Source organism: Vigna angularis, chromosome 11 (assembly GCF_016808095.1).
Source record: "Vigna angularis cultivar LongXiaoDou No.4 chromosome 11, ASM1680809v1, whole genome shotgun sequence".
NCBI lineage: Eukaryota > Viridiplantae > Streptophyta > Magnoliopsida > Fabales > Fabaceae > Vigna > Vigna angularis.
In genome coordinates this window covers 5859371-5877706 of record NC_068980.1, presented here as the reverse complement: position 1 = coordinate 5877706, position 18336 = coordinate 5859371, and the positions used below count along the sequence as shown (strand labels likewise).

At 27.7% G+C, this 18336-nt stretch overlaps 1 protein-coding gene across 1 annotated transcript; it reads left to right on the top strand.

The window, feature by feature from the left end:
* Positions 1-6132: 6132 nt before the first annotated feature.
* On the top strand, positions 6133-9910 carry LOC108333624 (zinc finger protein WIP3). The gene is made up of 2 exons (XM_017569095.2): positions 6133-6917; positions 9076-9910. Exons 1-2 carry the CDS (start codon positions 6453-6455, stop codon positions 9517-9519), a joined length of 909 nt encoding a protein of 302 aa, XP_017424584.1. The 5' UTR covers positions 6133-6452; the 3' UTR covers positions 9520-9910.
* Positions 9911-18336: the final 8426 nt, after the last annotated feature.

Below are 18336 nucleotides of genomic sequence, written 5' to 3'. Positions count from 1 at the left end.
AAGTCTTCACTTTTTCCAAACATACCTTAAACTTAAGGAGTTTAGCAAGAAAGGGACAACTTCTCATTACTTTCATTTATGGATCACACTTCAATTATCTATAATAGGAGTGCTACATAAGTTTGAAAAAAAAAATAGTAGCATACTATTGCATTTTGAGCATTTTCCAATTTAAATAAAACACTAAACACTATGATAAAGGTATACTATTGCATTTTGTTTACTTGAATGGATTTGGGAGAGACTGATTGAGAGAATTTGAGAGGATTTAAAGGTAAATTTTTTTGTTGTTTATTTGAGTAGATTTGGAGGTAAGTGAGAATGAATTTGGAAGTAAAGTTTGTGAGAATTAGTGTAGGATTTGATTGATATGACAAATTAAAAAATTTTACTTCCAAATTCACTCTCATTTACCTCCAAATCCACTCAAATAAACAATAACAAAATTTACCTTCAAATCCCCTCAATCACTCTCCCCCAAATTCATTCAGGTGAACAAAGCTTAATAGATAATCTAATAACGACATCATAATGGTGGATATGATAATTCTAACAATGATAGCTGATGTTGTCAGGCCCATCACGGATTGACAGATTATATGGGTTGACTCACTGACTCACTTAATTATAAGTTTTTTTTTTCAATCTAAAAAAAATATTTTTTTTCAATATAATTTTTTTTTTCAATTCAAATCTAAATAAATTTAAATACAAAATAATGTTAAACTTCATAGATAATTTAAAAAAAAACAATACAATCCAAAATCATCTCAAAACTCTAAATACAATCTAAAATCAAACCTAAAAAGCAAAATAAATAAATATTCAACATTGATCATTTTTGTATCATTTATCCATTTTTAAGATTATAGTCTTGAATGATTTAATTCGCAATATTTTGATATCTTGAAACATACTTTAACTTATTATTTTAATATTATGTTAAAAAATAGATTTCAAAACTAACTTAATTTTATATATCTAACTTTTAAAATAAAATTTGTAATCACTTATATAATATAAACTTATCTTATTTTTATTCCATGTTAGTACTTCGAACACACTCTAGTTGTAATTGGAGAATTCAAATAATTTTTCTTTATTAAAAGAGTTAAGTAAATGAAATCGAAATGACACTCTATGAGGTTCATGCATACCTGCGTTAGTTGTCTCTCATCAATCGATTATCTTCCTAGTATAATCAGTAATTGTGACACTTATATTTTATATTTGCAAGAATATATAAAAAATGAGAAGGAACAAATTTTCAAAGCGAAGCAATATATTCTTTTAAAAATAGGTAATTATGGAGAGGAAACCAAATTGAATGCCATATATAACATGCTTATCTTCCATGCCCAATAATGATATAAAAAGGTACACGTAATAATCTTTGATTTATAATTAGTATAATTAAAAGTACTTTATCATTGTTAATTAATTTTCAAAATAATTGAAGATATATCCTTTTAGTTATCTGGAATCATTTTTAATTGTTGCACATATTTTACAACACAATAAGACAAAAGATTTAATACATAATTATGATCAGGGGTTTGTTCTCCACTCCCTTATACATTTTTGCTCTAGAATTACAAATCTTTGTGAACATTTAATACCTATCTTCCTTTTTTTCTTTTTATTTTTCTTATATACCATAATGATTACATCTTATTAAAGTTTAGTAATAAATATATTATTTGACAAGTGTAATCCTTTAATGAAACAATTTACTTTCTAATAAATATATATATATATATATATATATATATATATATATATATATATATAAAAAGAGATGATAACTAATTATGATATATGTAGCTACTCCGTGGTGGAGCTTAGTGTATTACGAGGAAGGTTTTGGCTACCCAATCTTTTTTTCAAACATGTAAAAAATATATAAATAATTTCCTTTTAATTTTAGCATATTTTATATATTTCATATTTTCAAAATTTTAGTATATCTATTTTAATTTTCTTTTAATTATTCAACATCCGTCACAGCATTTATTTAATAACTAATTATATCTCATCTATTTTGATTATTTTTTCAGTTTTTATTTAAAGGTAAAAAAAACCTATAAACGCAAATTTATCTCAGAGGAAGTATGGATTCAAAATTTTTTCATACTCACTCTTGTATTCATAAGTTTTCATGTGTTTTTATTTACTCGAACACTTCTACAATATCTTTTCGTGTGATTGGAGTTCGACTTTCTTATATACTCTCTCTACCTCAAGAGATTTACCTCTCTTTTTTAGTAAGAATAATTTTAGTATCATAAAAATATGAGTACAGATAAAATTTAATTATATATAATATAAATAAAAAAATAGTTTTTCCACCTGCTTAGCATAATTGTATATGGAGATATTATTAAATGAAAGACTATTAGTCAAGTTAGATTACAGTCTCATACTTGGTAATTATCTTTTATTTAAATAACTTATGATTAATTATTAAAGTTAAGAATAGTGGATTTAGGTTTTAAAGACTATTCTAAAATAAAAGTCATCAATATAAAAAAAAATACGACAAAAATACATGATTTATAAGTTCTTTTTAAAAAGAAATTTTACAATAAAGATTATGTAGTTTAAATTTAATGGTTTTTATCAAAATTAAAGAACTTTATGAAAATTTATAAAATTCGAAAATATTTTATAAATTTAAGGAATGATTCAAAATTATGTCAACATTTGGATTTAAAAACTATAGTGATCGTGCATGCATGAACATCTTGTCGTGTATGTTTTCAAGTTTGAATAATATCTTAAACGAGTATTATTAAAGATGAGTATTTGTCTAGTAGTTCAATTTTAGAGTGTATATAAAATTGAAAGAAAGAGATTATACTATATCAATGTCTAGCATCACATCTCAATGAAAATAGAAAGAATTTATATAAAAGAATAAAGAAGAGTCCACTAATTGATCAAAGGCAGTACGAAAATTCAGTAAAATACAAGAATTTTGATAAGATTGATAAAGGCAAACTAAAAATCCTCATAAATATGGAATCTACCTTGAAAAGTCTAATTTATAACAGCACTTTATACAAGTTGTAAATAAACCCAAAATTTAAATAAAATTTTTTACCAGTAACAGTTTTTTGTATTTTTAAGAAACTTTTCATTAAATTGTTTTGTTCATTGGTTAATCAAAGTTTTATATTTTTTTCAATAGTGTTTTTGTTCCTTAATATTTTTATTAGTGATAGTTATTATTTTATCTATCATTTTCCTTACTTATATTCACATGCATGTAAAGTTTTGCAATTAATATAAAACAAGATTTTGATTCCTATAAAATGACAAATGACTTTCATTCTTTAAATTAAAAATATATTCAATATAACAAGATTATCATACAACGATTAAGGAACTTTTGTCATTATTAAAAATCATATAAAACATTTGTTATTTCTCATTAATTACAGTATCATTTTTATTAACTACAAAATTTCATATTCCATAAGACAAGTATATCACACTTATAGTTCAATTGATTCAATGATTTTTCTGTGTCTATAGTGATGACTATGTGTTTTCTAATCTTTTTCTTCCTTTCTTTTTTTTGTTTTGTATAAAACTTTCGGACAATCCTATTTTTTCTTCTCAATATATATATATTTGTTACCATTAATATAAAAAAATAAAATAAAATAAGGTGACAAAATAACAATCACATCACTAAACTAAATTAATTCAAAAGTTAAATAATAAATTAAAACAAAAAAAAAAAGTTGAGTACAATAAACAAACAAAAATTAATAAAAATAGCTAAAGTGGTAGAAACTTGGAACTTACTTATACCTAAATGAAATACTACCTTAATTTGTTGTACTTTAAAAAATTCTAATATGCACTCCTAGTTCCCTACCACAAGATTTATTTATACAGTATAATTGGATTCTTTCTGTATATCTATATTATGTAAAACGTTTTGAATAAATATGACATTACTTTAAAAAATGCTTAAGTAACTTTTAAATTACCCGAAAGAGTGGTCACAGGAAGGTATGAGTGTGACATGAAGCCAAAAAGAAAACGGGTCTCAAGGTAACCTACTACCGTGGCTAGCAGTAGTATACATGTGTACAAATCCAACACTACCTTTCAATTGTCAAAATCCTCACATTAACATACCAACGAATTTCTTTCAACATTACAAGACCAGGACAATTAGACAAGACCACTAATTCATTTCTTGCCGCTAATTAGTGACTAGCAGTTACATTGTCAATTAACAAAAACATCTTCAAACGATTGATCTTGTGCAAAGGACACTTTTATGTATATCAGTATCATCTCTCGTGGGACAATAATACAAACATACATATAAACAAGACAAACCACTCAGATTTTGATTGATGCAGGTTAATCTTTCTGATTCATGATACCCATTTTCAAGGATTATTCAGTGAATGATTCATTGAATTTACCACCTAGCTACGATCATATACATCTATATAAACTTTCTTAAACTATTCTAATCAATTGGTACGTGAATGTACTTCGACTCAGATTTTGGACCGGTTCGCTATCAAACACGGAGAAAGGTTAAGGTTCGAACAAGAACTGAACAAAAGGTGTTACGGTTTCAGTTAAATGTGGTGATCAATCTCGACAGAATGATAAAATGACTTAGAATGATCACATATATCTCAGTGGCGTGAAGCTTGTAACCAAGTGTGGTTAACTTGTTACAAGAATGAACTGTTTTAGGGTTATAGTAATTTTCTGACCTCACATGCATAGAAAAACTTATAGAAGATACATGGTCATACATAGATATTATGATCATATATTCATGTATAGACAACACATGCATCCATAGTAAATAAGTGAAAGTCAAAGAATGATAGTAACTGCTAAGAAAGCCTGTGAAAGCATTTGTCGTTTAAGAAAGTGATGATAGTGTTTTGTCGGTGAGAACCATTATGCTCTTCAGACTTCATCACTGATCAGTTCAGCTTACGCTTCAAAATCCTCAGTACTATACTGCTTAATTTGCAGAACAGCATGTCTCACTTTTTATACCATTCTTTCTTCACAATTACTTTTTTTTCCATAATCAAATGTTGGTAAAATACTTCAGAATATAGTCATGCTCTGTGATCATCATAAATTATATCAAGAGAGTGATAAAGAAGATGAAATTAGTTTATATATATATATATATATATATATATATATATATATAGAGAGAGAGAGAGAGAGAGAGAGAGAGAGAGAGAGTTTATTAAACTTTATTTATATTTTCAGAGAAAATAAATATTTGAACGTGGCATTTGTCTGATAAATATCTTTTGTTGGATAAGATTTGTGTAACACAAGTTTAAGTTATGGAAAAATATACTGTGATACACTTATACACTTGATACATCACTTTTATTTTTCTATTATAAAAATCATGTCAAATGTGTCAATCTATCATTGTTTTTAAGATATTGAATACATATTAGTATTATATCTAATTAGTTAATTATAAAATTTAAGGAATAAGTTATTATAATTGTATTTTCCAGAGGATTAAGTTGGGGTCCTATTAATATAAGCAACAAAGCTTGGTTTTTTAAGAGGGAGAAGCTTTGAAACTAACCTTCCCCAGAACTTTTCTTTTCATTCTTGAACAAAACTCAACTAATTAGATAGATATAGAATAAATTAAGAATGATGAGGCAAATATAATTAATAAGAAATAATTTGGATTAAATATCGTACTCAGTTATTTAAATTAGCATATACTTGTAGCAGTCATGATCAACACCAACAATTAAGCCTGAATTATATTCGTTTTTAATCATTGATGTATGAAACTTAACCAACATGACACGTACTATTGTTGCTGTTGTTGGTTTACACGGCACATATATTATAAAACACTACATAACATACTGTCTAGGTCCTCGTAACATTGTTCGTCATTTCTAATACTTTTTCTCAGTTTAGGTATTGACCTAATGCGTCTATATCTGTTTTCATCCTCTTATTTGAAATCATTTGCTTAAGGTCAATGTGTGAGAAAATGTGGGCACGTGAGTCAAATTCCATTGTATGTTAGAAAGAGAATATAAAAGGATGAACTCGTTCGCTTCACATTGTACCAATTACCAAGTAGTAGTTCAGCTCAGAGTTCATACTGTTCTAAGATTCTTTTCTACTAAATTGGCCGTTCCTGTTTTGCATGTCATTTTCTATCCCCACCAATTAGTCTCCCTTTTTCTCTCACCAAAAAGAAACAAACAAAGGCCAACAGAGGAGAAAGAGAAAAAGTAAGGGTGAAAAAAAAAATAAAGGAAGAGAAAGAAAAAATCCTCAAAGGCAAGAGAAAAGAAAGCTTGATTTCATTGATCAATAAGTGCAGGCTTTCTTTCATAAAGTCTGGATATAGGCCTTTTTCTGAGTGGAGAATTTCACAATTCCTTGGAGTCTCTTTGAGGAACATGAGTTTTAGGGAGTGCAATGTAGAAAACGAGAATCTGTGTCTTCAAACCCCAACTTTCATCGAGTGGCTCAAACCATCTTCTTCTTCTGTAATAAGTTCAATATCATCACCACCTTCTTCCTTGGCTCAGCATGATCAACTTTCCCAAGAAACGATCCAGTTTTTTCCCTTCAAGGAAGACCATGAAAAAGATGGTTTAGAAGTGAAAGAAGAGAAGGTGGAACAGGTGACTGTGGCTTTGCACATTGGATTGCCTCACACAGTAGACCCTGACACTGATAATCATGAAAAGAAGATTATCCATGTAAAGGAAGAAGAACCCTTGAAGAAAAGCTTCCAGGGTTGTTCTTTTAACCAGGAGAGAAGATTTTGGATACCAACTCCTGCACAGATCCTTGTCGGACCGATGCAGTTTGCTTGCTCCATATGCAGCAAGACCTTCAATAGATATAACAATATGCAGGTTAGTTGGTTCTCATCTTTTGCTGTAAACAACACACAAAGATTTTCTATTACTTCCACATAAATTAATTAGCTTGTTTCTAAACAGACACCTAATTAAAACTACGAAGTATGCAAGGATCTAGCTTTCAAATAGAGTGTGGGAACTTAGAATTAATTAAGTATCTCATTACTGCTCATAACCTACCACATAGTTTACACTTCAATTTCGTCTCCATCTTAGTACCATAACAAAATAGAATCTAACACCAGTTCAACAGTAAGTTGGGAAATGGAATCTTTTGTTTTTGTATTGTATCTGAAAGAACAGCTCTTTTGGAACGTTGTACCGTTTGAGATTTATAATAATAAAAAATTGAAAAGTTGTGTATGTATCAGTTTTCTGCAGAATAATCACAGCATCAGAATAGACATTCTGGGGAAGGATAGGTTTTAAAACAAAATAATTTCGTTGTTAGCAAGCAGTTCTAGCAACTAAATTCTATGATATCATAATTAGTATGTGAATGAATATATGTTTTCAATTTCAATCTGATAGTATTCCTCTAAAAACTATATCTTGAGGACAAATATCAGTGCCCAATTTAATTAAGGGAATTTTGCAGTAATTTCCTGGTGTGCATCGATCTCTACTCAGAATTTGAATACCCTATCCAAGCCTACCTGAAGTAGGAGTTTTTCATGATAATGATGATGATGAAGAATAATCATCAAGATGAAAACAATCATTCAAATGAACTTTTATGGCTATATAAACATGACTGTTAATGACTGTCTTTTCCTTTTGCTTTCTTTTTCACTTTAACAAATTTGAGCTATGGCCTATTGCCCCGCCATCACCACCATCTTCAACTTTTAGCAAAAGGCTCCTTTTAAACCATAGGATTTCAAAGGGAAATTGAACTTCCATATCTTCATGCTTTTCTCCTTTTTTTCCTTTTCTCTTTCCATATGTGCATATTTGTCCTTTTGGGTTTAAAACCTCATCACTATATACAGCTACCATAGGAACTAGTCGTAGGTGTTTGAGGCATGCATGCAGTGTAGCACAATTTCTACCATGGCAAATTCTTTTGAACAAGAACTATGACTTTTAAAAAAAAAATTATTAAGGGATGAGAAGGCACATGATCTTCCATTCTTAAAGAGGCATTATATATATATATATATATATATATATATATATATATATATATATATGCATCTCTATTAATTAGATTACTAAAAATCACTTTTCTTTTTTCTTTTTGATTTTTCCTTTATTTGAAAAATGAGTTAACAACTAATTAATGACAATGGCCACTGCTTGTCCATATAAAGGCCAACATTGGTAGGTTATATTAGTGGATGGAAATCATTTGTTCTCCATTCTTTTGCCTTTCAAATTAAAAAGCAATTTTTATTTATTTATTAGAAAGTATATTTTCTTTTTTGTTTCTAGTTTGTTTATTTACATGCTAGCTTTTAATTACTCAAAGAGGCAGAAAACAATACAAAGAAAAGGAGGACAGATGATTTGGATCCCACATAAGCATGCTTAATTAAGGATTATAATTTGATGAGCCTAATTTGAAGCAAGTTTTTGGGATCATTTACAAAATGAATATGTACAACAAACTCATCTATAAAGGACGGTTAAAGTAGTCTTGTACTATGAAAATTTAAATAAGTAAACAAGTGTGCCAGTTTAAACAAGTGTGCCAGGTTAAGTCTCCAGCACAACTGATATTAAACCAAAGAAGTATGAAACAAAAAACCTGACTTCACAGGTTAGAAAACATTTATTATATATTCCTTCATTTTTTAATGATTTTTTCTTTTGTCTTAACGTTGCTATATACATATATTTTGTTTTTCTTCTCTTCACTCATATCTTATCTTAAATTTGACCCATAAATTTATCTGTGTAAAATGCCTCCAACAATACTAAATGAAAATTTTCATCAAAAAATTGAAGTGACTAGTTTTAATAAGAAAAAAATTCATGCTAATCACATTGTTTTCATCATTTCATTATTTAAAATATACACTACTTCAGTCATGTAGTTAATATATCATCAATTCTGTCTTAAAAATTGAAACATCTGTGTTAAGGATGTTCTTTATCATACTGTTAACCATATTATGATGAATTTAACAAAATCCTTAACAATTTGCAGATGCATATGTGGGGGCACGGATCCGAATTTAGAAAAGGACCAGACTCGCTTAGAGGAACACAACCAGCAGCAATGCTAAGGCTGCCATGTTACTGTTGTGCCCAGGGTTGCAAGAACAACATCAATCATCCAAGAGCCAAGCCCTTGAAGGACTTCAGAACTCTCCAAACCCACTACAAAAGAAAGCATGGTGCAAAACCATTTATGTGCCGAAAGTGTTCAAAATCCTTTGCAGTTAAAGGAGACTGGAGGACTCACGAAAAGAACTGCGGAAAGTTGTGGTATTGCACTTGTGGTTCAGATTTTAAGCACAAAAGATCCCTAAAAGACCATATTAGATCCTTTGGAAAAGGCCACTCCCCACATCCTTCCCATGAAGGCTTCGTTGAGGATGAGAAAGAATGCGTTACTGGATCTGATGAAGATGAAGTTGCTCATACATGATATGATATGTAATGTAACATGCTATATATATGTGAAATATATAGGTTTTGTCTAAATTAACTCAAGGAAAAATGAAACTAAACAATCTCATGATTGGTGCAATTCATCCATGTATACTAAGAGAATTGCACCAATTATGTATATGATAAGATGGCTTATGTTCATTTTCACTTGAAATAAGTTAGACAATTTCTGTATAAATAGGTTTATTTATAAGTAGTACTAAGTGTAGCAGATGTTACTGCTGCATGCCCTTGTGCTCAGTAACAAAAAATTCTCGAAATTACTGAGGAATATTAGGGAGCGGTTTGCTACCGAGCACTTGCAGGGTGTGATGTTGTGCATGCATTAGTTTGCTTTGTTGTTAATTAATAAGATTATGGTTCTTCAAGTGATGAAGCATATGATTTTTTCTAATAGCTGCAGAAACAGGTGCTACACCAAGGTTTCATATCTTTTCAATGGAGAAAAATTATATTCTTCGTTACAATAAGGTAATCTTAATTATATCTAGAACTTCTATATGTCGTTGAAATCTTTGAACAGTCTTTTGATATATGACATCCTATTAAATGTAACAATAATATATTGGTTTGAGTTTACTTATGTTATGGTGTCCTTAAAATCAGTATTCAGGAACAGGAAAAGAGGATATATAGAATCATTTGTAATTATTAAGCAGAAGATATTAGCGTCTGCAAAGGATTTTCACAATCCTTGCTACTTTTACGAATATGATTATTAATTGACCCCTCGTGTGAGGAACAACGAAAACTGCACATATAGAAAGCTGTCATTTATCCTTATAAAAGTTCATGACAGAAAAGAGAAAGAAAAAAAGACACTAAAAAGCTTATCAATGGTAACATAATTGACTGAACAGTGAATAATTAAGATTTCGGCCGCAAATTTACTTGCTCAATGTGAAAACTCTGTGATCAGATAGATACTCATATAGTATATATGCAACTAGGTTTTCTTTTTCCCTTTTAAATGTTGTTTAACCTTAGAAATTGTATATTGTACATTTGTTTCTAATTAATACGAAATCTTGGACACTCTTCATATACCAATGCACCAGACTTATACATCTTGAACGTGAGAAATAAACTTCGAATGATTCTGATATTACTTGAAAAGTGAATTTTAAAAATCTTATTCAAAATGAAATTTATACTTATTTATATATTTTGAAATTATATAAATCTCTCTTTAATAACCTCACCAAATTAATAAGTCAATATCAAGTAGCTAGAAGCTCGACATCAATTGGTGAATATAAAATTGGAAGTACTGAACTTGATTTCTTTTGTCGCATACTTAGATGATCTGGTACGAAAAAGCATCCAAAATCAAAATGTGGTGTTTAATTACGCAAGTGTGTTTTGAAAAGGAGAAGGGTATGGTGTTAGAAGAGGCTCTTTTTTTCTCACAGAAGACATGGTGATCCTTAATACACGTGAGGAAGAAAAAGAAAGAGAAAGAGAGTAAATTTATAAAAGGGTTTGGGATTTGGATTCTTTTGAGGTAGGATTGAGGAAAGCAGAAAAGTGGTAGGGAAAATGGGAGGTTGTGTTTGGTTTTTTTTTAAGATAAGGGACCTCCACCATGGTTTGTCGGGTAAAACGTTGGAGGTAGAAAGATCACAAAACCACCATCTTTAACTTCACCAATTTAGCCAAAATCTACCACTTCCCTTTCACACTCAAAACTACATCAGATCAACTTAATATCATTCATGCAATATTCCATCCCAATTTCATAATGTGAATGTGTTTGATAAAACCAATTAATTCTATCTTACTCATTTATAAACTAGTTTCTTTAATAAATAAATAAATAAATCTCTATTTTAAGTTTAGAGCTGACAAAAGATGGTATTTTTAATTTGGTTCATATTAAAAAATATTTAATATTATAGATTAAAGAAATTAGTGTTTTATTACACAATTTAATTATGTTGAAAAGTGTAAAAAAGAAACTTAATGTAACAATATAGTTTAAAACATAAGAAATAAAACATTTAGTAAAAATTTAATTATATAGTATTCTATTGCAGTTCTGTTAAGTATGTAAAACTCTATCATTATTTTGTCTTTAAAAAATATCTTTAAAGATAGAAGGGAAAATTATTATTTAAATTGCTTTTGATTTTGAATTTTAAACACTATAGAATTATTGATGGTAGTATAGAAACATATAGATTGGTGTGCAAAATGTAAATAAACCCAGCTAGAGGGATAGATGAACCAAAATTCCACAAAGCATATCCTTGTGTTTGGTTAATTCAAATTCAATTGTACATGTAATTTTGGAAGACGAGGAATTTTGTAACTTTTTCTAACAAGAACTCTCAAAAAGTCCACAATGTGATTTTTATACATTATATATACAGTTGATGGCTTACGGAAATCAAGTTTGAAAATAATATATACTGAAAATTTGTTTATATAAACAACTTTTGAAAGGGTCATGAGAGTGCATGGTCAAAGTACTTGTTCTTGCTCATTGAAAATACAAACTTCAATGTGTTTAATATCAATTGAATGTCTTTGTTGTGCTTTAATATTGTAAATAACTAGTTTGGGATAACTTAATACATTTGCTTTAAATTTATTGTGACAGAACACCATTGTTTGCTGTGTATTTTTTTTTTATAAATAATATAATAATTTTTTTTCTTTTATTGAGGTTATTTGGATAATGTAACTTCTAATATAACCACAAATACTAATAAAATTTTAAAAAAATTGATCGATGTTTTAAAATTTTGTTTTCATCGCTCATTAATGCAAAACACATATATATACTTATAATATTTGATAGAGGTAAAGGAAAACAAATGTAAAGTTATACACAAGTTGTAAAATATCTTATTAAAACAACGAATAATTTCTCTTAAACTGTATAAGACTAGTGGAAATATAACATGTGAAATTGTTTTACTAAAATCTAAATAATTTAATGTGAGTATAAACTAAAGAAAAATATTACAAATATTAAAAACATTTAATATTAAATGATCGAGGGTCTTAATTTATTTTTTAGAATAATATTTATTGAGAGAAAGGTAAAATGTAAATGTATAATGTAACACTTCAATCATTTTATAAATTATTAGTGAAAACACAAACACTATGTACATGTGTGTTTACTCTTTCTCATGGTAATAAAAGATAATAAAATTATTATTGTTATTATTATAATTATAAATTTAAATATAAGTAATTTTGATAAATTTATTGTATAAGTAGTTTTATAATTAAAAAGTAGTTCATTTTAAAAAATGTTAAACAAAAATAAATGGTTAAATTTTAAAAAAAAAGTTATTTAAAGAATAAAATTAATAAAACAACTATTTTAGTTTAAAAAAACTTTTATTTAAAGAATAAAATTAAAAAACAAATGTAGACACAAAGAATAATAATCCTTTTTATATACAAGTGTAGATTATTCTTATTATTATAGTTATAAAGTTAAAGAAATAATTTGTATAAATTTATTGGAGCATTTTTTATTTATTTTGTAAATAGATTTATAATTAAAAAATGGTTAAGTTTTAAAAAGCGATCAAATTAAAATAAAATAGTTAAATTTTAGAAAAATAGTTATTTAAAAAGTAAAATTAATAAATAATAATTTTAATTTAAAAAAAAACATTTATTGAAAGGATAAAATTGAAAAGGACATAAAAAAGTAATCCTCCTTTTATTTATATATATATATATATATATATATATATATATATATATATATATATATAAAAGAATAGATATTAAAACTATTAACTTTTCACAAATATGTTCATATAGACAATTATTAACATTATATGATTTTTAATTAAAATTGTTTAAATTTTATCTAAAATCAACAATTTTGTTTGCTAAAATGAGTTAATTAGTAATGTTAAAAGATAAATTTACAATTTTTTAACATTAAAAATTTACAATTACTCTATTATAAAACGTTGGATATCGGACTAAGTACAAGTTTAAAGAATACATCAAACTTTCAACCACTAATACATAAGAAATTTACTTTGTGACCTTTCGTTTCAAATAATTCTTAGAACATTGCATTTGATTAAATTTATTTTCTTTTTGAATTGGAAAGTTTTTATTCCTTTTGAATCTCTAATACCTTATTAATATATGATTTCAAAGACAATTAAAACAATTCTTCTGATCTGTCATGGAATATTTTTATTCATATCATAGAGAATGTATCACTTGTATCTTTCATTTCAAAGTTATTAGAAAGAAATTTCTTAACATAATGTAACATGGCAACATTATTAGTAGCAAGTAGAATATATCAACATATGACTAAAATTACAAACATGTTCCTATTAACCTTCATCTAGTTACACTGATCAAAATATTTTCTACAAAACCATCTAACGTGATGATATCATTAAACTTAATATATTATTCTCTATAAACTTGTTTTAATCCATATATTTGACTTCTTTAATTTACACATCATGTTCTCTTTTACCTTGGAAACAAAACATTTAGGTTTATCTATATATATTTCTTCCTAAGTCATCATTTAGAAAGGTGTTATTTACATCTATAACGTAAAACTCTAAATCATAACAAGTCACCAAAACCAAAATAATTCTAAAAAAATTCTTAAAAATAGAAAAGAATGTCTTTTTGTAATCAATGTCATCTTTTTGAATGAAACATTTTGTAACAAATATGTTCTTATATCTTTCAATATTTCCTCTTGAGTTACGTTTAAAACATTAATATTGGTTGGGTTAAATATCTTTTTCGTCCCTTAAGTATCACTGATTTTTTGTTTTAGTCTATACTCAACTTTGATGGCTTTTAGTCCTCATAGTATTGAAACATGTAATATTAGTCCTTAAAAATGAACGGCGTCAACTTTTTGTTGATCTGGCAAACGGCGAGGCCACGACTTCTGCCAGCTTCCGTCTTAAGTATATGCCACTTTGCTTGTTTAATTTGTGGAATGAGATTAAGTGATTGACACGTGTGTGGGTGATTGAAATCATATTACGAAATTTGGGTTCTTCTTCGTCATCTCAGTTGAAGGTTGGAGTTCGTCTTGTTGAGGAGGTAAGATGATACGTATTATTTTGCTCTTCTGCATGTGAATATAAGTATTGGGGATTTAGAGTTTGGGTGGGCTCAATCACCCACACACGTGCTGGAAGTTGTCGCACTCCGTTGCCGGAAGCCTGCAACGCCCTGCACCTCCTTTGGTGGAAGCCGCAACGGCCTGCCCTGCATTAGTCGTAGTCGCAACGCCTTGCACGTTCATTGGTCGAAGCTAGTGAAGAAGTAAGTGGTGCTTCTTTTTGTTGCATCGTGCGTCGCGACAGAGTGAGGTCAGTAAAACCAAATGCACCAAAATTCGTACTTTGTTAATCAGCAAAATTCTAGTGTGAGAAAAATTTGTGTTTTGTTAATCGGCTTGAACCAGAAGAAGAGGAAGGTGTTTCTACAGACACTAGAAAACGATAAATTCTTCGGAGGAAGAAAAAAAGGTCACTGAGATTGACGCAACAGAACTGAGATGACGAAGAAGAATCCAACTTTCGTAATCTGATTTCAATCATCCACACACATGCCAATCACTTAATCTCATTCCACAAATTAAACAAGCAACGTGACAGATACTTAAGACGGAAGCTGACAGAAGACGTGGCCTCGTCGTTTGCCAGATCAACAAAAAGTTGACGCCGTCCATTTTTAAGAACTAATATTACATGTTTCAATACTATGAGGACTAAAAGTCATCAAAGTTTTGAGTAGGGACTAAAATCAAAAATCAATGATACTTAAGGGACGAAAAACATATTTAACCCATATTAATTTAAATTAACACGATAACTTCATAGAAATATAAAAGTGATACTTAAGAGACAAAAAACATATTTAACCCATATTAGTTTAAATTAACGTGATAACTTCATATAAATATAAAATTGTCTTGCAGAATTGTCCACAGCCATGTCAATCTAGAATTGTAGAGTCATTATAGAACATCAACACACATTTTACTTTTCTTTTTAAAAAATACAAAAATTTAGTCTAAATAATCTAAAATATACATACGGAGATGTTAAGTATTCTTCCGTTAGATTTGTTGGAATAATATAATCAGAATCAATTATCACATATAAAATTTGTTATTTAAACTCTTCAACTTTTATCACAGTTTCTTTTTTTAAAAAAAAAAAAAAACATCTCAAAGTGTCAAAGAAAGATATCGTCCTTGACATAAATTTCTCAGCTATGAAAGACTTTTGAACCTATCCAATTATATAATAATTTTAAGATATAATTAAAATTGTTTTAAGACATCAAGGGAAAACAAAATCAGTATGATTATTCGAAGATTAGATTAGGTTGGGTTATACTGTTTATGACTTCATGAGCCCAACCAACCAATGTATATGCAGTAAATGACAGAAAGAAAGGAACAAAAGAGTAAGTAATGCAGGTTCAGGCAAAACAATATAAGCAACCTGCATTACAAGTCAGTGTAGTTGGACACGTGGCAAGAATGGACATACTGAAACCATATATAGCAGATCGATGTAGTATTTCATCATAGGAATATGCAAGAAATTACTATGATTGTGTTGTGGGGACAAGAAAAGTCCATGAACGTGGGTGTTAAGGATGTTGTGAGCTTGATATATGACTAAAATCAACTATACTATGTGGCTTTCTTGGTTTCTGAGAAGCCTAGATTTGTTGTTTTGAGACTGTGGAAAGTGTTCTGTATAAACACTTGATGATGCTTTCAACAATATATTAAAGTTAGCTGTTTTCTCTTATAAAACTAGAAATTTTGTATTAAACATCGACTAAAAGATAAATTAAAGATTAAATTTAATTTATATATATATATTATTATGTATGTGAGAGAGAGGTTGACAGAATTAATTTGTAAGTTGATTGAAAATTTAGGAAGGAAAGCTAATTTTTTAACGAAAAGCATTTAGTTTAAAATTGAAAGATAAGTTATAATGTACAAGTCAAATTAGAATGTTTTTATAAAACAGATTGTTAAACTAATTAATAACATAATTTTACATCCACTTCACAACTATTTTTATCAAATAATATGATTTATCTTTTAATTAAATGTTTTATTATTAAAAACTTATAATATGATTGTTTTTCCAAATAGAAAAACGTGTCAAAATAATGATTCCTTACGTCAACATCTCTCCAAATTAAATATACCTATATCACGATCATTTTAATATATATATATATATATATATATATATATATATATATATATATATATATATATATATATATATATATATATATATATATATATATATATATATTAGAATTTTAAGTTAAAAATATAAGTATGATTAAATATTATTATTTTGAGTTAATTAGTGTTTTTTATTTGGTGATCATCTTATACAATACATAGGGGATCTATTACATAGGTTTAATATATAGAAAGCTACTATAAAGAAGAATAAATTTAATTTTTTATTAAGTTTTAAATCTTATTATTTCATTTTTAAAGATGAAATAATTTTAAATGAAAATAGATCGTGTGATAGTTAAAAGAAAGTTTTGAGTCTTTTATACATTAGTGTGTGTTTTTTATGTAAGTAGTTAATGGATTTCTTTAGTCTTAAATACTTAACAAATTCAAAGTTTAGATATTTGTCATTACTTTTCTATGTAGTACGTTAGTCTAACACATAAGCAGTCCATTGAGTTGTTGGCTTATGGTATACGTCGAAACAGTATTTCAATTTGTTAAGTATTCAAGAAAAGGAAAAAGGTTTTATTTATATAAAAAATTTATATATGAAATGTAACTCAAAATTAACAATTTGAAAAAGCTAAATATGAAAAACACCCTAATCCCATTTATCCATAATAAAAAAACCAACTTCTTATGATGCAGTGAAAAAACACTGATTTAGAGCAAATTTTTAATAAACCAAAACAACCATAACAAAATGTTGGCAATTGAAAAAGTAGTATAACCCATATTATAGTAACTTGTAAAAAATATATAATATAAGAGGTTGAAATCAGTTGTATTTTTATAATATATATTTTTATTTCAATACTAAATTTTGTATCATATTTAACATGGCACTCTATCTACCGCAAAAATATTTCATATAGAACAAAAGAAAAGTTTTCTTTCAGAATAGTTAAGAAAAAGCATTAATTGCGTTCATTTGATCCAATTTGCTATCAATTTGCTATGATTTGTGCGCCACAGAAGAAGGGCGTGGCTGGCACTTACTTTCACTACACGTCAACGACAAAATAGGTATTATTATTCAAAAAATAAATAATTCATAGCATTTATTATTCAAAAAATAAACTCAAGTTTCTGTTATCTAAAAAATAAATTAAAATAAAGCATGTGATCATACATTAAGATTGAGAATTAAAAAGAGTTATTAGGAAATGGTATTTATTAAGGTCATTTTAGAAGAATTTAGCTTAATCTAATGAAAAACTATGGGATAAGTTTTTTTTAGGATTTATACATATAAAAATTAACATTTAAAATATATACAAATTGATGCGATTTGGAGGATATGATGGGCTTCGAAAATGTTCAAAAATGGGCATTTATTGCTTACGATAAGCTTGACTAATGAAAATATAATTTTGGTGAACCCCACCTAACATTGAACCGCTTACCACTTTTCTAACGTGAAGGAAAAGCTACCGGCCCACGGGTTTGCAAAAGAATTATTATTTTTAATTCAATTATTGATGTAAAGGATTAAAATTAATTGATTTAGGAGGATAAATAAAAAGAATTAGAACCCGC

What these genes read in the sequence shown, in the direction of transcription:
- LOC108333624 (XM_017569095.2), top strand. Translation starts at nt 6,453, where the DNA reads ATGAGTTTTAGGGAGTGCAATGTAGAAAACGAGAATCTGTGTCTTCAA. An exon ending in ATAGATATAACAATATGCAG is followed by an intron (nt 6,918 to 9,075) that starts GTTAGTTGGTTC and finishes AACAATTTGCAG; the next exon opens with ATGCATATGTGGGGGCACGG.